The 24,262-nt window shown below is 44.3% G+C and overlaps 1 protein-coding gene across 2 annotated transcripts in view; it reads right to left on the reverse strand.

Moving 5' to 3' along the window:
• Window positions 1–10,849: 10,849 nt before the first annotated feature.
• Window positions 10,850–24,262, reverse strand: part of ext1c (exostoses (multiple) 1c) — a 77,433-nt gene continuing 64,020 nt past the window's right edge. The window contains exons 2-11 of one of the 2 annotated variants that reach the window (XM_071374701.1): window positions 18,901–18,994; window positions 16,773–16,880; window positions 15,249–15,368; window positions 14,416–14,548; window positions 13,773–13,891; window positions 13,503–13,598; window positions 13,148–13,234; window positions 12,906–13,066; window positions 12,360–12,531; window positions 10,850–11,498 (exon numbers count right to left, since the gene is read on the reverse strand). In XM_071374701.1, the coding sequence (XP_071230802.1) occupies window positions 11,310–11,498; window positions 12,360–12,531; window positions 12,906–13,066; window positions 13,148–13,234; window positions 13,503–13,598; window positions 13,773–13,891; window positions 14,416–14,548; window positions 15,249–15,368; window positions 16,773–16,880; window positions 18,901–18,994 (1,279 nt within the window). In that variant the 3' untranslated portion in view covers window positions 10,850–11,309. Of the gene's footprint in view, window positions 11,499–12,305; window positions 12,532–12,905; window positions 13,067–13,147; window positions 13,235–13,502; window positions 13,599–13,772; window positions 13,892–14,415; window positions 14,549–15,248; window positions 15,369–16,772; window positions 16,881–18,900; window positions 18,995–24,262 lie in introns of both variants that reach the window. The other variant, XM_071374700.1, reaches the window with a different exon arrangement.

Genomic DNA, 24,262 nt, shown 5'->3' on the forward strand with positions numbered 1-24,262 from the left:
ATCTAAAAATAATATAATTTTCCCATATCTTTTTAGCATTCAATATAGCTCAGTATTTGTATTTTGTCTTTCATCGTCTTTTTTGCTCATTTTTTATCAAGGGTGCCAATAACTTTGGACCTGACTCCAGTAAGGTTAACACATTTTTGTGCCCGGTATGTTGATAAACCTTATAGAGATTGTTGAGCTTGGATGAGGCAATCATCGCAGATAAGCACGGTCTTTTCTGGTTGCGGAACCAGAACACCATTATCAGGTCACTCTGCCTCTTGCAAGTCCAGAAAGATTGCAGGCATTATGCACCTGGTGGGATGGTTTCGGGTAAAAAGCTAAATCATAACGTTTTGCAGAAGAGGTTGTGGAATGAGAACAACTCAACAAGCCCAGGGGCTAGAAAGAGGGGTAGCTGAAATGAAGACTAAATGTCATGCAAATGTAGTATATTCTCCATTGTAAACTTGGTGGTTCGAGCCCTGGATGTTGATTGGCTGACAGCTGTGGTATATCAGCCCGTATACCACGAGTATGACAAAACACTTATTTTTATTGCTCTAATTCCGTTGGTAAACAGTTCATAATAGCAGCAAGGCACCTCGAGGGATTGTGATATATGGCCAATATACCACGGCTAAGGGCTGTGTCCAGGCACTCCACGTTGTGTTGTACGTAAGAACAACCCTTAGCCGTGGAATATTGGCAATATACCACGCCCCCTCGGGCCTTATTGCTTAATTATTACACACTAAACCCTTACCCCAACGATGATCATTACTTATTTTGGAGAATTTGTTGAAATTTGTGAATGCTATTCCGTTCTACATTACCCAAAAGGGTTGCACACTATAGACTTCACAGACCCTGTTTACCACAAGATATCCTGTCCTTTAATCGATGTGAGCTAAATACACTTATAAAGTCACAAATATAGGCAATATTCTATTTGAACATATTCTTAGTTCGATAAGGTCAAATGATCTGTTAGCCTTCATTTATAATGTTCCTTTACAGCCCTATATTGTCACTGTATCTGTCAAATAACAAAATGATATTGTACTTGACAGGCTACCGTGGAACTGAAACGGTCATAATGACATTTACCTTTTCCCCCCCATCTCCTCCAATCAGAAAACAGGAGCTTCCTACAACCCATCATTCCAACCATTTAACAGACAAGATTTGCTTGTTTTATATTATTGTATAGTATATAGAAGTGAACAAAGCTGAATAAAAGAGAAAGGATATTTTCGCCAAACGATTTGAGGGAATGCGCACATGTGGCTATTCTGTGTTGAGCAGTTAACAAAGAAACGGGTAACTTCTTATATGCTTAAATTAGCGTTATTAATGTTGTGCTACAAACGTTGCGCTATATGATTCGATTTTTTATACACTGTAAGGCTGCAAGATGCGACTGTAATGATGATTTGAAAAAATTTGACAAGAACTTGATAAAGGCGGCATCCCCTTTGTGTGGCCGTAATGCACCCTAAAAAAATCCATGCCTTTTGCGGAGTGCTGCGTTGTCCCCTTCTAAACGCGAATGTTCCGTTAGCGGAAAACACCATTATCAAAAGTGACCGCAGATGGAATATTGCATGTAATGCTTTTATTATAAAGGTGCATTTTTTATGGTGAAAATTAACTTCCCCAAACTTGAAACTCACACGTTATTTGGCCACTTTAGTTGATCACTTATCAAAACATATAGGCCTATGGGCTAGGCTACATGAGGTGTGCGATTATGATTCGAAAAAGTCACACAAAAAAAGGCATTGTTTCTTGCCTTATGCTTATGCTGAATGATTCACGAGTGATAAAATATAATTCACAAGTGATATTGTTACCCTTCAGACTATTTTTTATTTAATGTTATCTTTACATATACTAAATAATATATGAGTGAAATTTGTTTTGATTTAGAATGGACCATTATCATGCACCTGTCTTGAAACAGGACCAGCGGGAAAAAATACATGTCATCTGTGCACTTAAATAGCGAATGGAGTGGCCTCCCGAGTGGAGCAGCGGTCTAAGGCACTGCAGTGCGTGAGGCATCACTACAGATCCGGGTTCGATCCCTTGCTGTGTCGCTGCAGGCCTCAACCGGGAGACCCATGAGGCAACGCATTGGGTTAGGGGAGGGTTTGGCCGGCCGGGATGTCCTTGTCCAATCACGCTCTAGCCCGCCGGGCCGGGCGCATGCACGCTGACACGCCAGGTGTACAGTGTTTTCTCCGACACATTGGTGAGGCTGGCTTCCGGGTTAAGCGAGCAGTGTGTCAAGAAGCAGTGCGGCTTGGCGGGGTCATGTTTCGGAGGACGCATGGCTCTCCCGAGTCCGTACAGGAGTTGCAGCGATCGGACAAGACTGTAACTACCAATTGGGGAGAAAAAACAGTATTATAATTAGTGAACGGAGAATGCTTTTCCATTTTCATGCCAGCCAGGTAGGATATACTCCTGTCGTAAAGATAAGCAATGTGCTTAATATTAGGAAAGTTGAGAAATAAATATAGTAGGCCTAGCCTATAGAAAGCTGATGGGATCCTCCTCTTTTTAATAGAGGCCTATAGAAATGTCGCTCAACATGAGCTCATGGGCTCTCATGAAGTGTTTTATTACATTTGTATTGATGTCAGAGTGATTAGATGGACACTAGAGTGCTGAGTACCAGGAAGTTAGCAAGTTTGGTAGGCTACTAATGACCATCAGCAGCATCAGAGCTTGGAGAAGCCTAATTACAGTAACTAAACGGTCACGTGGAATTTGACTGCCTTTGTGACTCGTGACCGCCAGTGTGGCGGTAATACGGTCACCGCAACAGCCTTAAGCACTAGTCATGACTAATCGATATGTCACTGTGTAATTTTAGCTCTGAATTTGCCACAAATTGCGGCGGACAAGGCTCCCTTGCTAGTACAGTATGGCTGGGTCAACAACATTATTAGAATGGCCTTCATCGTCTCCTGATGTATTTACAGCTATCGTACACACAGAAGGAAGGAAGAGACTCGAGTGTAAACAATCAGCTTGTGAAATTGCTCAGTGTGAAGGCTACTATCGCGACATGTTGTCCAATGTGCTTTGAATTTGAAGTGGAGATCTCACTGCTTGGTGTGAGATGCTGCCACCATTTCATATTGGTGAAATTGTATTTAACATACATCTTTCGCTCCACGTCCCTCCTTTTTTTTTAGTTTAGTTTATTAATTTGACCATTTAGAAAAAACAAGCACACTTAAAACTTGAAAAAGCCATACATGCACATGAATAAAATCATTGAGGATAACACACAATGAAGTCTGGGACTTATTTCCATTGTGGTCCTCTTGAGACCAGATGGCTAGACATGATCGAAACACAGTATGGCAGTGAAATAATAAAACAAAAACAGAGAAGAAGAACATCTATCTCATCATTCCAGTTACATCATATGGGTTATTCATATGGGCACAGAAGACATCAAACATATTTTTACTTTATTTTTAAAACTGCCCAGAGAAGACGTTGTTTTTATGGGCAGAGGCAACTCATTCCATTCTGAGGCTCCAGTATACAAGAAAGTACTTTTCCCAGCATTACTCCGGAACCTGTATAAGCACACATCAGCAACACCTGATCTGGTGCTGTGACTGTGTGCATCCCTAACACGAAGAAAGTAATCACTTAGATATCTGGGCGCAGGACCATAAATACTCTGTAAACCAAACCTAGTCTAATCTGGGACACCCTAGCCTCAACAGGCAGCCAGTTTAGTTCCTGAAAGCAGCTCCTGCCTATGTAAGTATGTGGACTCACCTTCAATACTACCCTGATCAGCTTATTCTGGGCTATCTGAACCTTCCCCTTCATAAATTTAGATAAACCCCCAAACCAGGAAGTACTAGCGTAGTCAAAATGGCATTGAATGAGGGCAGTAGCTAGCACTTTCATGGAGTCCTTATCAAGCAGCTTGGTAAGGACAAGCCAAAAACTTAGTCCTGGTTTTAACCTTCCCTAGCACTTTATTGGCCATGCTCACACCTCCCAAGCTTCCATCAAGGATACATCCCAAGTAGCTAACAGAGGTTTTAGTAGTCAGCACCTCACCCCCTAACTCCACTCTGATTTCAGACAACCTACACAATTTAGGTCTGGATCCAAAAATAATTGCTTCAGTTTTCCCTAAGTGCAGAGATAGCTTATTATCTCCAAGCCATTTGCTAATATTAGTAAGCACAGTGCTAAGTAGGCTCTCCAACATAGTTTTACTTTTGTGAGAGACCAGAAGTGTAAAGTCATCCGCATAAAGAAAAAGATGGCAAGAACAAGCATTTTTCATATCGTTAATATACAATAAAAACAGCAGAGGCCCAAGCACGCTCCCCTGCGGAATGCCACAACTCATTGGTTTTGCCTGAGACAGTGAACCATTAACCTCTACTACTTGCTCCCTTCCTGATAAATAGGACATTACCCAACCTAGAGGGATACTGCTTAACCCCAGTGCCTCCAGTTTGGAGATTAGGAGACAGTGGTTAACTGTATCAAAGGCCTTCTGTAGGCCAAGCAGTACCATTCAAAACAGATTTCTCTCATCAATCTCTTTCCTGATGAAGTCAGTCAAGTAAAGTAGACATGAATCAGTGGAGTATGTTTTTCTAAAACCCGACTGAAAATCATACATTAGACCCTGTTTGTTAACATATTCATACATTTGCTCATGTACAACTCTCTCCAGGATCTTTGATGTTACACAGAGGATAGATACAGGCCTATAATTCCCAGGGCCAGACTTTATCCCCTTCTTATACAGAGATATAACTTAGCTTGTTTCATGTCCCTAGGAAAGGTACCTTGTTCAAGAGAGAGATTAACGATATGCGTAATACAAGGGCCAATTTGCTCAGCAGAATCTATAAGAAACCTTGCAGGAATATTATCCAGGCCTGTGGCTTTGGAGCGTTTAAGCTCTGCCAGCATACTGACTATTTTGGCTGTTGCTACCTTTGCAAAATAAAAAGAGTTTGGCTGAACCCCTAACTCGACATAATACTTCTTGACTTGGTTGCTTCCATACAAACCAGAACTGGTGGGCAGGTTGCTAACCAGCTTGCTGGCAACAGAAGTAAAAAATAATAATAGTTGAATTCATTGGCAACCTCTGCTTTTTCATATACCATCTCCCCCTTGATGTTCAGTCCAATACTGTTTAGTTTGTTTTTGGTAGTACTACTACAGCATAGTTCCTTAAATGATTTCCAAAGCTTTTTAGGGTCATTTTTGTTCTCAATTATTTTCTCAGCAAAGTAACCCCTCTTAGCTTCATCCATCCTGCTCTGTGCTTCATTTCTGTGATGTTTATATAGGACAAACTCATGCTGCTCTTGAGAGTTCTTACATTTTTTAAAGGCCTTATTCCTTGCTTGGATAGATTCTAGAATCTCATGATTAAACCAAGGGCTAGATCTCTGCTTTACCCTGACCCGTTTAATGTGAGCCATCACATTCACCACATCAAGGAATCTACATTTAAAGACTTCCCATGCACTGTCTACCCCTACACTATCTAGCACAGGTGACCAGTCAATTTTACCCACTTCCTCCCTAAACTTTTCAACACAGTATTTTTTGAGTCCTCTGATTCGAACGGTTTTGTAACACTTAAATATATCTTTAAAAATCCTCCTTGTGCAAAATGTAATAAAATGATCACTGATTCCATATACTATTACTCCACTCTGCGATATTTTGGATTTATCAGACACCAATATCAAGTCAATCGTACTTTGCACTGTTTCACATATCCTGGTGGAATCTTTTATCATTTGGGTCAGAGCAAGTGATCTACAAAAGTGCATAAATACATTGTGGGTTGGGCCTCTCCTCTCCATGCACATCCTCTCTCCTTGGCTCTTGAACTAGAGAAAGAGAGATCAATATTATTATTTATTTATTTAACCTTTCTTTAACTAGGCAAGTCAGTTAAAAATAAATTCGTATTTTACAATGACGGCCTACCCCGGCCAAACCCTCCCCTAATAACCTGGACTACGCTGGGCCAATTGTGCGCTGCCCTATGGGACTCCCGACCAGGGTTGGTGGCCAATCAGAATTAGTTTTTCCCCACAAAAGGGACTTTATTACAGACAGAAATAATCATCAGTTTCTGGGTGGCTGCTCTCAGATGATCCCGTAGGTGAAGAAGCCGGAAGTGGAGGTCCTGGGCTGGTCTGCGGTTGTGAGGCTGGTTGGACGTACTGCCAAATTCTCTAAAAAGACATTGTAGGTGGTTTATGGTAGAAAAATGAACATTCAGTTCTCTGGCAACAGCTCTGGTGGACATTCCTGCAGTCAGCATACCAATTGCACGCTCCCTCAACATCTGCAGAATTGTGTTGTGTGACAAAACTGCTCATGGCCTTTTGTTGTCCCCAGGACAAGGTGCACCTGTGTAATGATCATGCTGTTTAATCAGCTTCTTGATTTGCCACACCTGTCAGGTGGATGGATTATCTTGGCAAAGGAGAAATGCTCACTAACAGGGAAGTAAACAAATTTGTGCACCAAATTTGTGAGAAATACGTTTTTTGTACATATGGAACATTTCTGGGATCTTTTATTCCAGCTCATGAAACATGTTACCAACACTTTATATATTGCATTTTATACATTTGTTCAGTATAATATCTTTGGTCCCTATTTGTGCCATAAAAACACGTTTCAAATAAGTTTTTTCAAAATAATACTATAAAAACACAACTCTGTTATGTCAATATATAATATGTTTATTATTGTTGTGAAAGAATAAAAACAAATCTTAAAATTGACAAGATAAATAACTTATTTTACAAATACGTAACAAAGTGTGTTTTCATCTATGACTCAGGTACCCTATAAGCAATAAAAACTCTGTGTGTCATTTTTGTTGAGCCCTTGTATTCTCTCTGAAGAGCTGTGTGTGTTTCCTGGTATGCCATTACAGTCATCCAGCCTTGTAAAACGCCTTGGAAGACAGATGTGCTTCAGGTCCCGCTGGCTCTTCTCCGTCACTCCTTGGATCCTGTTGTCAGTTGTTAAAGTTGACCTTCCACGGAGTTGCATTATTTTCCAGAGAACACATACAGCCCAGAGATGATTATCTGAAGTAGATGAGAAGTTGACTAGATAGTTTGGTTACCACAGCAACTACTGAAGCTAACAGACTTGCTAGTTTAACTAACCAAACAATCAGTCCTAGTTTGCTATTATGAAAATCGTATTCAACAATACCAACTCTGTTTTCAATTCGACTTTTGCTTTCAAAAGCAGCTCAAACAATACATGTAAAAATGAACTAGCCATCGAATTCTATCTCGCAAATATACCGTGCGTTATACTGAAATAATGCAGGCTCTAGAATGCCCTTCAAGCCAATCAAAAAGGATTATTCAACAATTCCATGCTATAATAAAGCAATAACGCTCGATGAGGTGTGGTATACGACGCAACACGGAGTGCCTGGACACAGCCCTTAGCCTCGGTATATTGGCCATATATCACAAACCCTGGGGTTCCTTATCGCTGTTATAAACTGGTTGCCAATGTAACTAGAATAATAAATATACATGTTTTGTCATACCCGTGGTACAGATTACTGTCAGCCAATCAGCATTCAGGGCTCGAACCACCCAGTTTATAATATAGAATAACCGTATAGAATTACACACCTGTGTGTAAACCGAAGAACGCCACAAACATGTCACTGAAAAAAGACTGTTGGATGCAACTGTTAAAACCGGTTAAAATGGTAAGTCTATATTTTGCATTTGTGAGATTATTTTAATGTGATATGAGAGTAGAAGGATTTATGTTTCTAGAACCGTACCTGCAATTGAGAATCGATTGGTGTTTAGATGAGGTGTTCGATTGGTGTTTAAAACAGAACATGTATGGTTCTTGGACTATAAGGAGTAACGTTAGGCTCCATTAGTCCATTATTGGGGTAGCTAGCATAACAAGGGTGCTGTTGTTATTTACATTTTAGTCATTTAGCAGATGCTCATATGCTCCTTATACAGTAGTGAGTGCATACAGATTTATACTTTTTCGTACTGGTCCCCCATGGGAATCGAACCCACAACCCTGGTGTTGCAGGCACCGGTCTCTACCAACTGAGCCACACGAGTAAATACCTCCCCAAATATCTTTAGCTTGGTTTAACAAATCTTTGGTTAGTTAAGTAGGCAGTATTACTTTGATTTTCAAGTTTGATAAAAGCTTCTTGTGCGAGTCCTCCAGAGTGGCACAGCGGTCTAATACTGCTAGAGGCGTCACTACATACCCGAGTTTGATCCCGGGCTGTATCACAACCAGCCGTGATTAGGAGTCCCGTAGGGTGGCGCACAATTGTCCCGGTAAGGGGAGGGTTTGGCCGGGGGGGCGGGGGCTTTACTTGGCTCATCGCGTCTTAGCAACTCTTTGTGGTGGGCCGGGCGCCTGCCGGCTGACTTCGGTCGTCAGATGAATAGTGTTTCCTCCGAGACATTGGTGCGGCTGGCTTCCGGGTTAAGCGGGCGGGTGTTAAGAAGCGTGGTTTGGCTGGTCATGTTTCGGAGGACGCATTACTCGACCTTTGCCTCCCGAGCCCATTGGGGAGATGCAGTGATGAGACAAGATGGAAAAAGGGGGTAAAATACAACAACAAAAAAGCGTATTGTGCAACATCGCCTACGAGTGCTTGCTTACCTGTGAACTCCATTGTGCCACACCCCCTCTTGCCCTTTGACCTCCCCTTTTCTCTCCCTAGATCCGATATGGTACACCCTTACTTCAGAAGGGGCTTGGTCTGGCTGGGATGCTCCCCCAGCAGCAGCAGTACCACCTGCCCCTAGGCTCCGGTTCAGGCCCCGCCCAGCTCCCTATACCCCCTCAGATAGCCCTGAGAGAGATCTCCCGTGTTACTCTGTCGCATCAGCCAGGAGACCGTCCAGGACGTCATCACACACACTATGGAGATCTTCCAGACCACAAGAGCCACACAGGTAATATAATAGTGTGTTCACCAAAGGATGGACACATTAATTATATACATTATGCTTTCATATCATCTGTATTAATCCTGGTCTCATTTAAATGTCTGCTGTTAAGTTGACCACCATACCTGTCTTGAGTGGGGGGGGGGGGGGTATATAACCTGATGAAATGAAGGTTCATTAAAGAATGATGTACTGAGTTGTGCTGTCTGTCGGTGTCATCAAGCGTTTCCCCATAGAGATTCGATATACAGTAATACTGTTTATACAACATAGTATTTTGCCTCATTCTGCGGTTGTGCCCCCGGGCCTACCGGGGCGACCCAGAGCCAGGCTGTGTATCAGGACCGCTTCGGGAAACTCTAGGAGCACCTCCGCCCGCTGGCCCTGCTCTTCCGCAAGTGTGGAGATGACCTCTGACCTGCAGGAAGAACTCCCAGAGGTAGGTCTCAATTCAATGTCTGTCTATGTACAAAATCCCTCCTTTACCCTTCTCACTCCATGAACCCTATCCAAGCTGTACTGGGCTGGCTTGGTTATGCATTCACCATAGTTGCTGGAACCTTGCTGGAATGGATCATGTCGAAATAAAATATCCTAGCCAGTACAGTACGATTCGGGTCAGCCCTCTAAGTGTGAATCAAGCACACATTTTTGTCTTTCGGTCTATACACAAGCTCTGCCTGTTTTTCTGTCTATCTGTGCCTTGTCACCTTTGACAATATTACTTGTCATGCAGTTGTTTTGACGTGTGTCACTGATGAGGAACTTAGTGTATAACACGTCTTCTTTCCAGCTGGTGCCATATGTAGGAGAGGAGATGGAGCCCTGCAGTCCAGCTGTAAACCAGGAGAGACAAGAAGTGCTGGAGGTTTGTGACGGGTCCACTCCCCCCCTCTATGTCACTGATTTCAATATTGTTTGTTGGATGACAACCAATAGTTAAGTACATTTCCTTGATTCTAATTGGGTTCTGTGTGTCATGGTCCCACCCACAGAAGGTAAGGCAGAAGAACCAGGAGATTAAGATTCTGGACCAGATGAGGAACTTGCTATGGGACGTCAATGCCTTGCTGACACTCAGGAAATAACATCACAGATGACCTCACCCCCTCCCGCCGACCCTCTCTCACTGCACTTCACAATGCCCTTCCCACTAGGGGCCATGAGTTTTTCCTGACCCAGAAAACTCTAGGCCCTAGTACTTCCAACCATTGTTGTTCTGGTGTGAGATAGACTGCTGGAAGCTTTGGGTGATCTACCTTTACAGTATGGTGCTTTCAGAGTTTACTTATATATATATTTTTTAAACTACATACGTTTTCCTCAGCCTTTTTTGGGGGTGATAATCACTGACTCAGGACCAGCTAAATAAACTTGAATTCAGTGTTATGAATTCCGCTCAGTGCGCAAGAGGCTGACCTAGTGTCAGTGCTTAACGTCTGCCCGTATTCTTTGTGTACCAACACTTGTGAGTGTCACCTGTGAACTGAGTTGAAGACAATGGGATCTCATCGTAAATTAGCCCATGGCAGCTATTTATCTCAGGTGTGTGTGTCTTAGCATCATTAATGCGATTCGCTTCCTGAGTGCTGGGCAACACACACCTGTTTACCTTAAGGGTTGAGAACCTTGCATGCCGACTGCTGAGGAGTCTATTTTTGCACACTGTTGCAGGATCTCGAAGAAATCACAAGCAATAGGTTAGACTTTTTCTACAAAATAAATACATTGTAAAAACAGTGATTTTGTGAGAAATGTTTGAGTTGCCTTTGATACTCTGAAGGGTCTGGTGAATGGAGTTGAAGTGATGCTATGCGACGTCAAAAGTCTACATGCGAGTTGAACACCACCACTTGCACTTGGGAAATGTTTTTATTGGTCTTACAGTTACGTGATGTGAAATGAATCAATTGCTTTTTCCGACTGTCCCAACTCCCAGATGTACCGTAGAAATACGCCAGCTGCAGTGCACTGCACCAGCAACTGTCCGCTTGGCGCCTTCCTTCGATATGAAATACGGAATCCCCTCCATTCAGACTACAATGGGAGTGGTTGACATCTTCAACAAGTGTTCATTCACCCATCCTTTACCAACGGGGAACCAATCACAAGGGTCATTAGGCCTCCTCCATATTCTCCTCCTCAAATAGCCCGTTGTCTCAGACCCCTGGAGGCGGATTCTAGCGCTTCGCTTTAGGTCCCTTTTCTTCCTCGTTTATCATCAGATCAGTCCACCAGGGTCTGTCTGTCTGTCTACATTTAACCACCAGACCAGGCCTCCACACTGTATTCCTCTATCCGTCTGTTGGTCCGTCAGGCACGTTCCAGGTCCTTGTACCTCTTGCGCAGGACAGACACCTGGTCCTTGAAGAGCAGGGGGTCCAGACGGAACTGGGAGTGGACCAGGGGCATGTATCCGAACCAGCTGGCGAAGCTGTTCACACACTCCTGCCTCTGGGTAAAGTGCTCTGGGTTGGCCCACGGAGCACTCATCTTCGTACCCTAGGAGGAGATAGGGAAAGAGGATATGGAGGAGAGAGAAAGAGGGCGAGTTTGAAACCAAGGTCGTCGTACGCAATGTGGCACATCACATCAATGTACAGACGGGATGAACAAATGGAATTATGGTTCTGTACACTGTGGGAATGTATACCGTAGATAATTACTGGCGACGTCATAACTCAATCTTATCTACAGGCTGATAAAGGCGTGTGGCTGATACGTATATTGCAGGTCAGAAAACTAGGGAACTGTTACAATTACGATGGCTAGTTGATCTCACTTCGGACACATTGGGTTGCTCAGAACTATTCTTATCTCCAGTCTGATAGAGTAAGAAGGAATAACCTTCAGTCTGTGACGTACAGGCTGACATACACTCTATGTCTTTCTGGGACAATCTCATCTTCACTAAAATAGACTGGAATGAAGGTATTGTCATGTTTAAAAAGAGTTGTCATTCTTATCAGTAACTGTCAATTACTGGCAGCGGACATTTACAGGAAATGGTTTTGTTGAGGTTGTTCAACGGGCTGACTTTCAGCCGAGGTCATTTGAACATAAAGGGTTTGCTCTTGATTAGTATTGTGTGTTCAAATGTATTTTGTGCCTGAGAGTGCAGAAAAGGATTCAATTATTATTTTATAACAATATCTATTAGTGATGTGACGCTGTCTAACCCTTGTTAATAAGTGATTTAATTGCCTTTGTTTTGGACACCAATACAACTGTCATGCTTTGATATCGTTAAAAAACAACTCATAATGAGCACTCATTGATCAGATTCACCATCTATGGGTGTGGCCTCACCTGTGGGCTGGGCAGCTCATTGGTCAGATTCACCGTTGATGGGTGGGGCCTCACCTGTGGGCTGGGAAGCTCCTTGTACTGTTTCCTCTGGGCCACTTTGATTGGCGGCAGGTGGGTGACGGCGGAAACCAGGAAGTTCATGAGGATGTCCTCACAGTTGGAGGTGCGGTCCACCAGTGCACGCAGGGAAGGGGGCAGGTAGTGGGAGAACAGGTAGTGATAGTACCTGATGGAGAGGAAACGGAAGGTTGAGAGATAGCAAAGTGATCATTAAAGAGGGCAAAGAAATAGGTGATGTAGACAATGTATGTATCTACTTGTCAGATCTTGTTAGTTGGGGTATTGATATTGAACTGTACATGAAGCATGGCAATGCAAGGGCATTAAGGGACCCCGTGTAGTAGTCACAGCTCAAAGACCATCTGTTGAATGTTCTTCGTTTGTTTTCTATGTTCTATTGTGGATCAGTAGATATACTGCTCAGCTGTACATGATGTGACAGTCATAGAAACAGAATGCATAGAAAGGGCTTGGAACCTCTAACCCTGGCAATTTGACCGGTTGACTTGAACGGGGAGGCCGATTCTATGGTTACAGCACCTGTGGTAGAAGGCTGCTCCTGTCAGAACGATGGAGTACTCGTTAGTCCACTTGGAGGTGTACCCCCACGCATTCTTCACTGGGTCCCAGAAGTGACTCCTGGGAGGGTAGCCCACGATGCGCTCAGGAAAACTCACCCACACCAAGAAGGCAAAGTTCACCTGCGGGGAAGAGTGAGTACAGTTAGATGGCTTAAGCGTGTGTTTTCTACCACAGCGTGTTGTTGTATAGGAAGGTCATACCTCACTGGTCAGCAGGACTGTGTCTTCATCCAGACTCAGCACTGCCTCCGTCTCTATGGCCACGTTGGGCAGGAAACGACTGCTCGTCTGCAGAGAGAGAGAGAGAGAGAGAGAGAGAGATGGTCATTTCCATTCCTTGTTAAGTTTGAATGTGGTTGGTTTGTGCGTTGGAGAATGAAGGAATGGCAGGGACACTGTCTGCTCCACTGAGGTCTGGTGTGGGGAGAGAGAGGATGAGTCAATGACAAGCAGTGACAAAGGAAGGTCACTCTCACAGATTCACGGTCAGAGGGGGTGACAGTGTGTCATTCTGCCACTCGTGGCCTGGGTTTGGCGACTCGTCATTGTCACTCACCTTCCTCCTACCGTCTGTCACAGTGAGGGGGACAGGCATGGGGGGCCATTTACTCCGGTGGGGCGGTGGTTTCTCACTGTTCCACAGGATGATGATCTAGAGGGGGAGGGAATAGAGTGTGACACAGTAAGCATGAAGGCTTGATGATCTGAAAAGGGGGAGGGAATAGAGTGTGACTCAATAAGGGTTATTAGGCTTAATGAAGCAATGTAGAGCAGTCTGTTTGCTACCTATGACCTCTCTTCCACCGACATGCTAAAACACACTCACCTGTGAACAGTATTTGGACTTGGAGACCACCTGAAGCAGCTTCATGATTGGCTGAGACTGGGAGACCAATGGGGAGACGGCATGGATGATGGCGGTGAACTCTTGACCTGGACTGACCCCTGCAGGAAGGAATGAGGAGGGAGGAAAGGTAAGGGAGAATAATTTCTACTTTTACAAGGGTGTAATTGCAGACCGCAATTAGGGGCGTTTTCTGATATTGGCATTTCTTGATGTCAAGTTCTACCCATTGATGCTCGCCATTGGTCCGTGGCTGTATCATTGTGGCTAAGCCTAACCCTAACCCTTCTCCTACCCTTAACCTCAGTCTCCTAACGTGCCACGTAATTCACCTAACCTGCCACGTTACTTATCCTCACCTGCCAAGTTAGTTATCCTAACCTGCTATGTATCAGGGAAACGTCACTTTTACGATCTACCTTGCATATACTGTATGAAAGTAGTAACATATTACTGAAGGAGACAAATATTAGATTTGCTTCGTGTACTAATTAGAAACTTTATGAAATGTCTATTTTTGTTTTATCAGAGTAGACCCTACAGAGGATATATGGATGAGCCAGTCTAGTGAGGTAGGTATGAACTAGTCAGAACCGGTCCAGTCCAGTTTGGTGTGGTTCCTTACCTAGGCTCAGGTAATAGAAGGGGAAGTGGGCCAGGTGAGTGGAGTACTCTGGCAGGACCAGTAGGCCCCCTGGCAGGGAGTTCCACATGTACTTATTTCTGGAGACGTGAGAGAAAACCCGGTCCTTAATTATCTGAGAGAAGAGAGAGAGAGAGAGAAAGAGAGAAAGAGAGAGAGAGAAAGAGAAAAAGAGAGAGAGAGAAAGAGAAAGAGAAAAAGAGAGAGAGAGAGAGAAAGAGAAAAACAGAGAGAGAAAAAGAGAAAAAGAGAGAGAGAGAAAAAGAGAAGAGAGAGAAAAAGAGAGAGAGAGAGAGAGAAAAAGAGAGAGAAAGAGAAAAAGAGAGAGAGAAAGAGAAAAAGAGAGAGAAAGAGAAAAAGAGAGAGAGAGAGAGAAGAGAGAAAGAACAAGGTGAGGTTTGAGGGGAGCTACGTATGTTAATCTGTTAGAACGCCCTGAAGTACCCATATGTTCAAACCATAATTATATATGATCATATGGGCTGGCCAACTGTGTGTGTGTAAAACTGAAGTAATCACCTCAAGAATACAAATGCAGTTATCTGTTGCTTAAGTACATGCACTTCCTCACTTTGACCAGCTGGCGTCAGTATAAGAACAAAACATCCAATCCAATCCCATACAAATGAACGTGAGGTGAATCCATCTCTCTCTCAGTTTCTGGGTCGTTCATTAGAGCACACTGCAGTAAAACAGTTTGCAACAGAAAACTAAAACAGGCATTTCTTATTGGACAAGGTCCAGATAGTCCTTCCCTGTTTCAGTACGTTTCCTCCCGTTTGGTGCCTAATGACCCTACACTCCTTATCAACTACCTCCAGTGTGGTGAGGACTATCTTGTCCACGGAGGAGAAGTAGGCATCCCATAGCATCTGGGTCCGCTGCCTCAGAGCTAGGACTCGCTCATTTCCCACCGCATGCACTGTAGACGGGACCTGGGAGAGAGAGGATGAGGAGGAGGAGGAGGAAGGAGGGAGAGAGAGAGGGTGGAAGTTGAGAGCGAGGGGAAGAGGGAGAGAGGGAGGGTGGAAGTTGAGGATGAGGAGGAGGAGGAGGAAGGAGGGAGAGAGAGGGTGGAAGTTGAGAGCGAGGGGAAGAGGGAGAGAGGGAGGGTGGAAGTTGAGAGTGAGGGGAAGAGGGAGAGATGGAGGGTGGAAGTTGAGAGCGAGGGGAGGAGGGAGAGAGAGCGAGGGTGAGAGATAAAGAAAAGGGAGGGCATAGCAGACAAGGTCAATCATGTATTCAACAGGATTAAACCATCAGAATGTTGCAGAATGAAACGCTCGTCGTAGAACGACACTGCTCTCCACACTGCCTGGTAAATGAATAGCAGTTTCTTACAGTATAATGTTCCATTTTTACCTGAAAGGTTGTAAACCCTTTGAACCACCTAAACAGCCCCTAACAGTTTATTTTCGACTCAACCCGCCCGGGGGGGGGGGGGGGGGGGATCGCGCCATTGGCACCAAGTGAAAATAGCCCACACTCACCCCGTTCACTCTCCTAAAGTAAATACCATGAATGTGTCAGCTAGCTAGAGGAGGAACTATATATACAGTTGACTCACCTAGCCTGTAAGTCTACAACTGCCGATTATTTTGGATAAAAACATCTGCTAAATGGCCATGTGATTTTATTGTGATTAAATCAAGTTAGCCGAGCAGGGAAGTCTGCATCTTTCTACAGTGATGTTTAAAAGACAGTCAGGTAGCCGGTTGACTCCCCTAGAACCTAGTCTATAGCAGGTCTTCTAACGATTGGAACCTGAGGAAGCAAAGGGGCCTCCCTCCTCCTTTCCCGTCTCCTCCCTCTCACTCTCTCGCTCTCTCTCTCTCCTCTCATCTCTAGATCTGAAAGAGAGATTCACCTCTCAATGATATCCTGTCTCTCTGATGTGCTTGGCACCGTTCAACCTCCTGTCACCAGCTTTATTCCCTCAAAACTCAATTTCCACGTCCCTAACCCCGGGGCGCGTGTGTGTGTGTGTGTGTGTGTGTGTGTGTGTGTGTGTGTGTGTGTGTGTGTGTGTGTGTGTGTGTGTGTGTGTATGTGTATGCTTGTGGGTGGTCAGAGTGTGTGAGGGAGGGGAAAGAGTGTGTGTGCGCGTGCGTACATGCGAGCGTATGTGTGTGTGTCTGTGTGTGTGTATATGGGTGCACATTGCGGCCTAACGTTGTCTTGGGTCAAATCCATTTTGAATTTCAATTTCATAATATGTCCTTTCCAAAATGTTATTTTTTCTCCGTTCATTAGCTAGCTGGATGTCAGGTTATTTCCTGTATCAACTGAGTTCAAACAGTATTGATTCCAGGCCTGCGGTGCGCGCGTGTGTGTGTTACCTGCAGTAGCAGTCTCTCATCTCCTTCGATGACAGCCTGGTTCCACTGGATGACATCAGAGAAGGGCAGCTCCCAACCATTACTGAGCAACACAGGAATACACGCCGCCTAGACGGAGAGAGAGGGAGATAAAGAGCGAGCAAGTGGAAACAGAAGGAGAAAGACTGAGTCAGTGTGACAAGCGGACAAAGACAGGCAAACGGACAGGGTAATTGGTAATGCTACCGTTGTCCATGTGCTCTGCTTGTGGTAGACATTCAATAAAAAAATATGTTGTCTAGATTTCCAGTCTTCGTCTCTGACACATAGCACCGTATACTAGCAGCTGGTACGTCAATAAGGCACTCTGAGAAGATAATGAAATCAATGATGCAGTGTGTGTGTGTGTGTGTGTGTGTGTGTGTGTGTGTGTGTGTGTGTGTGTGTGTGTGTGTGTGTGTGTGTGTGTGTGTGTGTGTGTGTGTGTGTGTGTGTGTGTGTGTGAGAGAGAGAGACTCTCTTGGGGAGATTGCATGGGTCACAGCTACTATCTTGCCAGTCTCAGGAGCCCTTTGGGGCCCTAGAGAGAAAGAGACAAAACTTCTGCTGCGTCACTCACTCACCGATTTAACAAACTCCTAGTCTGCTAATTAAGTACACTCCACAGGGAGGATGGAGAGAGGGAGGGAGTAGGAGAGAAATGGGGAGAGGGGGGGATAACAGTTTGATGTTGCCATATCCCCTTGTTTACTGACAGCCAGGTTTTTGATGTTGTTGTACTTTCATTTTTTCCAGCTCTCTCCCTCTCTCTCTGCTGCGGTCCGGGCTGTTGGTTTTATTTCTTTTTCTAATTAAATCACAGGAGAGCAGCCAGAACCAGCTTCAGACTGAGATCAGATGACTTCCCCCTCTGGCGGTCTGAAGCTCCACTAGTTGCCTCACCAGAGACCGGCCCTCACTCAGGCAGCCATGTAGACAACGCAAAGATACACTAGGCTACGCTCCAGGTAACGGGGTTGAGGCCTCCAGAGTTGACGTGAAGCCTGGGGCTCGCCTGAGCCACTTCCCCAGAGATGAGGTGCTTTGAGGCGGACTGACTAAGAACTATTCCGCTGACTGCATCCCAGTGCAGCTCAGCATGTGGGAATATGTGTGTTGTTGTTTTTTGGTTGTTTGCATTGGGAGATGAAGAGAGGAGCATCAGTGTGTGTGTGTGTGTGTGTGTGTGTGTGTGTGTGTGTGTGTGTGTGTGTGTGTGTGTGTGTGTGTGTGTGTGTGTGTGTGTGTGTGTGTGTGTGTGTGTGTGTGTGTGTGTGTGTGTGTTCTCAGGCATTTGTCCGTGTGTGTGTGCCCCCGCAGGAGTGTATGCACCGAGAGTTGGAACGCTGGCAGTAAGTTTCCTACCACACTGGTAATTGCACATTCTTTTGTGGGCTTGGGCTGGCACGAAGAGAAAAGGAGATCTTACAAATCTCAGACTGGCCTGAATGGAAAAGCAAAGGAGACAGAGGAAGAGAGGGAAGAGAAACAGGGGGAGAAGGAGGGAGAGAGCGGGGGAGTGAGTGCGGAGGAGGAGTGAGTTAGCTGTGTGAGAGTGAGCTTCCCTGCCAAGCCCTGCGTTCAGTGGATTTGCCCATTCAGCTCAGATCAGCAGTGTGGCAGGCTGGCAACCCTATGGAAGCTTCCGGACCATTGAGAGACTCCGAGAGAGAGAGATGGCCAGGGAACACAAGAGTCTGGGAGGTTTATTGGTAGGTAAATCCATGAACACAGCTCCTTCACCAAAACATCTACATGGGTGGTAAATCCACACAGTCTGTCCAAGATCATTATTTCATTAACTACATGGTTTATTGAAGCAGAGTTTGATGAAATCCACATCACATGAGGATATTCATACGATAGTTGGGCAGAGTGTGGCTATCATTACTAATAGTGTAACTGCTAACACAATCCACGTCAATCCATCATCGTGATAGTTCAGAGGTGTATTCGTACCCGTGGCCTGGTCCCAGGAGTTGGTCACAGGAGTTGACAAGACAGCACAAACAGGTCACATATCTGGGAACCAGGCTAGCATTTTAGGTGCAGTATTTGGCATTCTTCTAGGACCATGCTAGTGCATTGTGATCAGTATTTGGCATCCTACCTGTAGAGACTCTAGGAAGCGAAAGGAGCCCAGGCGACGCCCCCGGGGAACCAGGCAGAAGGTAGAGTTGTGGAGCAGCTCCTGGTAATCAAACCTGAGAGAGAGGAGAGGAGAGGAGAGGAGAGGAGAGGAGAGGAGAGGAGAGGAGAGGAGAGGAGAGGAGAGGAGAGGAGAGGAGAAGGAGAGGAGAAGGAGAGGAGAAGGAGAGAAAGAGTTGGTGTTGGAGGACAAAAAAATTCACCCTTTACTTTTACAAAGGCTCCGTTTTCGAACATGAAGGTAGCAGTTCTAGCGTCAAAAGACTATTATGTTCGGGTCAAAGGGGGTCTTATTGACATTAGGCTTCTGTAAAGATGCCTACACAACAGTGTGTCTGGGCACAATTCATGCTGGGGGGGTGGGGGGGTTGAGACACAAGCACACACGCCCACACTCAATATGGTTGGAATGACTGGACCTGTTATATAACAGAGTTCTGTGTTGCGTTAGAGAGTACAATAGGAAGACATAGCCACATCTTAGCTACACCATTATATTGCCACTGACCGCTGCATGAACTAGATGACTGTGTTGTGAAGAAGAAGAAAAATAACCTCTCTATTGGTTAGACCCACACAGGGTCAGCGTCAGTGTCAGCCTCTATAGTTTCCATTTCAGACAGTACAGTCAGTCACACTGAAAGACATTCTAGCCAATCCAACTGTAACATAACAGTACCCATATTCTGTGTACACATTCCTCTCAGGACTTGACATGAGGCTGTTGATAGACTGTGGGTAGAAAGCCATGCTAGAAAGCCATGCTAGAAAGTCACACTAGAAAACCATGCTAAACCATGCTAGAAAGCCATGCTAGAAAGTCACACTAGAAAACCATGCTAGAAAGCCATGCTAGAAAGTCACACTAGAAAACCATGCTAAACCATGCTAGAAAGCCATGCTAGAAAGCCATGCTAGAAAGTCACACTAGAAAACCATGCTAAACCATGCTAGAAAGCCATGCTAGAAAGCCATGCTAGAAAGCCATGCTAGAAAGCCATGCTAGAAAGCCACGCTAGAAAGCCACGCTAGAAAACCATGCTAAACCATGTTAGAAAGCCATGTTAGAAAGCCATGCTAGAAAGCCATGCTAGAAAGCCACGATAGAAAGCCACGCTAGAAAACCATGCTAAGCCATGTTAGAAAGCCATGCTAGAAAGCCATGCTAGAAAGCCATGCTAGAAAGCCATGCTAGAAAGTCACACTAGAAAGTCACACTAGAAAACCATGCTAAACCATGTTAGAAAGCCATGCTAGAAAGTCACACTAGAAAACCATGCTAAACCATGTTAGAAAGCCATGTTAGAAAGCCATGCTAGAAAGCCATGCTAGAAAGCCATGTTAGAAAGCCATGTTAGAAAGCCATGCTAGAAAGCCATGTTAGAAAGCCATGCTAGAAAGCCATGTTAGAAAGCCATGCTAGAAAGCCATGCTAGAAAGCCATGTTAGAAAGCCATGATAGAAAGCCATGTTAGAAAGCCATGCTAAAAAGCCATGCTAGAAAGCCATGTTAGAAAGCCATGCTAGAAAGCCATGCTAGAAAGGATCTGACACAAGTGGCAATATTGTCAACTAAGATGACCTGGTACATTAACTATTTATCTGTTGGTTCTTTTCATAATTTAATATAGAAGTAAGGGTAAATGGTCTCTGTTAAGGTTAGTGGTTTGTGGTTATAATTGCGTTGGTGGTCAGAAAGTGCTACATTTTGTCCTCTCTGGTATAGGCAGATGGGGATGATAGCATTAGAATGGAATTCATGGCTTTTAATCAAATCCAACTTTATTTGACGTGTATTATGACGATTTGACACATTACTATGGGTTGCTTCATTCCAGCAACACATTTGCTCTCAATGTATGTTTACACTTGTGGTCATTCTGGCATCTGATTGGATATCATTCCTACAGTGGTTTGGGTGTGAAAGGCCATGATTAGCTCAGGCACCAGCATCCACTCTATTTGACGGTTGAGGTGAGTGTGGTTTTGTGTTGTTAAATTAAGAACTGGCATGGGGACAGTTTTGTTGTTACGTTTATAAGAGAGATGGTTAAGGCTGTGGGTAGAGAGAACTGATCATAAATGAGTTGTTAAGTGTTTAAATGAACTGTTCAGGTTGTGATGGGGGTGGACAGAGCTGACCTGAAATCAGTGCATATCTGAGGAAATGTAAGTCCCGCAGAGCTACTAAAAGAGCCCTATGTTCCCAACCATCTGTGTCAATCGAATGTGTGGAGAACATTCCGGTGCAAAATGGGTACCATGCAACACCCAGTTGGGTCCTTCAAAGTTCTGAGCTGGGTGGTTCAGGTGACCTCCCCGCTAGGACTGGGACGATACCAGTATTGCGATACTCGTTAGTATCGTGGCAAGGAAACAAAACACGAAGCGGTTTTAACTTCTTTAGGAAAACAGCCCTAATGTTGGAAACAAACATCATTATGTTGTCATCCAGAATCACATTTATTTATTCACCAAGCTACTGTATAAAAGACACAGCAGATTTTTAAAAGGACCAAAGAGTTTGGTCTGCTTTGTGTTTTCATGTTTGCCACAGACAAAATATTGCAATACCGGTATCGTCCTGGCCCTACCCCCCACACCCCCAACCACCTAAATGTATAGCACGTTGAAAAGCAGCAAAAACGACCTTATGAATGCAAGCCATTATCAAGCCAGTGGAATGGTTTAACAGCCCATCGTGTTTCTCGCTCCTCTAAGAACCGTCAGACAGACAGACAGCATAAGCAAGTTCCTTATGAAAGAGTTCCTATAGCCTCGTCTCTCCTCTGCTCCTGCTGGCAACGGTCTTGTTTACCTGCCCAAGGGGGGCGTCAGCGTAAAACATGGCTGCCGTTAATCTAGCCCGTCTCTGTCTTGACTGTACAGACCAATGTTTATTTACCCCTCTGTGAGTGATGAGATACAGGCTCAGGGTTTTAAAGTGTGAAAATTGCTGATGTCTGCATTGATTGAGTTGATGTGGATTTATCGGTCGAGCTGTTGAATGAGTGTCACTTTCAGGGTTGTGGTGTGTACATGCATACATACAGTACCAGTCAAGTTTGGATACAACTACTTATTCAAGGGTTTTTTCTTTATTTTGACTATTTTTGAGATTGTAGAATAATAGTGAAGACATCAAAACTATGAAATAACACACGTGGAATCATGTAGTAACCAAAAGTGTTAAACAAATCAAAATATATTTTATATTTGAGATTGTTCAATGTAGCCACCCTTTGCCTTGATGACAGCTTGGCACACTCTTGGCATTCTCTCAACCAGCTTCACAAGGAATGCTTTTCCAACAGTCTTGAAGGAGTTCCCACATATGCTGAGCACTTGTTGGCTGCTTTTCCTTCACTCTGCGGTTCCAACATATCCCATACCATCTCAAATAGCCCTTACACAGCCTGGAGGTGTGTTTTGGGTCATTGTCCTGTTGAAAATCTACCACTGCAGAATGCTGTGGTAGCCATGCTGGTTAAGTGTGCCTTGAATTCTCAATAAATCACTGAGTGTCACCAGCAAAGCACAATCACACCTCCTCCTCCATGCTTCATGGTGGGAACCACACATGGGGAGATAATCCGTTCACCTACTCTGCGTCTCACAAAGACACAGTGGTTGGAACCAAAAATCTCAAATTTGGACTCATCAGATCAAAGGACAGATTTCCACCGGTCTAATGTGTCCATTGCTCGTGTTTCGTGGCCCAAGCAAGTCTCTTCTTCTTATTGGTGTCCTTTAGTAGTGGTTTCTTTGCAGCAATTCGACCATGAAAGCCTGATTCACGCAGTCTCCTCTGAACAGTTGATGTCTGTTACTTGAACGCTGTGAAGCAATTATTTTGGCTGCAATTTCTGAGGCTGGCAACTCCAATGAACTTATCCTCTGAGTCTTCCTTTCCTGTGGCGGTCCTCATGAGAGCCAGTTTCATCATAGTGCTTGATGGTATTTGCGACTGCACTTGACGAAACTTTCAAAGTTCTTGAAATTTTCCAGATTGACTGAGCTTCATGTCTTAAAGTAATGATGGACTGTCATTTCTCTTTGCTTATTTGAGCTGTTCTTGCCATAATATGGACTTGGTATTTTACCAAATAGGGCTATCTTCTGTATACCACCCCTACCTTGTTACAAGACAACTGATTGGCTCAAACGCATTAAGGAAATAAATTCCACAGGTTAACTTTGAACAAGGCACACCTGTTAAATTGAAATGCATTCCAGGTGACTACCTCATGAAGCTGGTTGAGAGAATGCCAAGAGTGTGAAAAACTGTCATCAAGGCAAAGGGTGGCTACTTCTCAAATCTCAAATATATTTTGATTTGTTTAAACCTTTTTGGGTTACTACAGATTCCATATGTGTTATTTCATGGTTTTGAGGTCTTCACTATTATTCTACAACGTAGAAAATAGTGAGAAAAAAAAAAAAAACTTGAATGAGTAGATGTGTCCAAACTTTTGACTGGTAATATACATACAAATGCACACACATACAGTAATACACACATTCACATACTGTAGGCAAACATCCACCAGCTATTCAATAGAGACCCACACACACATACGCAAGTGCACATACACACACAATGAAGATTGCACCCTCCCAAACAAAATCCGCATACACAACCACATAATGTACACAAACACACACACTAGAGAATTAGAGGAGTGAAAGGGAGCGTTGTTTTCCGTTCGCCACTGCTGAACTGCGATGTTGTGCTGTTTTCCACCTGTTTACGGAGCTTAGCCAGTTCTGCTGAAACTGCAGTCTGTGTGTGTGTGTGTTTCTGTCTCTGTGTGAGCTCGTGTCCATGCTTCTATCGTCTCAAATCGGAGGCCGTGTCCGATAGTTAGTGGGTACGAGCCAATGTGTGTTATTTATCATTTGAGTGTGTATAAATGTGTCTTTGGGATGAACTTGCATAGCCGCTTATCCATTGGAGAGAGACGGAGAGAGATCTCTCCCCAGCATGTGGTGGGAGTGGAGTGAGCTTGTTCCTGGAGACCTACTTCCTCTCACTCTGGGTCATGCTGATTTGTTTGTTGCTGTTTTTTTAATGAGGGGATTTACTTAAAGCAAGGGAAGAAATAAACCATTCAACAGCAGTTTGTTTCCAATAACAAATCTCTCTCTCTCGGTCTCTGTCATTCTTTTTTCTTTGTCATTCTCTCTCTTTTTTCCCTTTCCTATTGAATTAGTGAGGAAGTGTGTGTGTGTGTGTGTGTGTGTGTGTGGAGCAAGGCCAGAAGTAACAGACTGTTCTCTGTCTGCTAACAGGACACGGAGCATGTCTCCTCTCTGTACGCCAT

This window comes from Salvelinus alpinus, chromosome 29 (assembly GCF_045679555.1).
Source record: "Salvelinus alpinus chromosome 29, SLU_Salpinus.1, whole genome shotgun sequence".
NCBI classification, from domain to species: domain Eukaryota; kingdom Metazoa; phylum Chordata; class Actinopteri; order Salmoniformes; family Salmonidae; genus Salvelinus; species Salvelinus alpinus.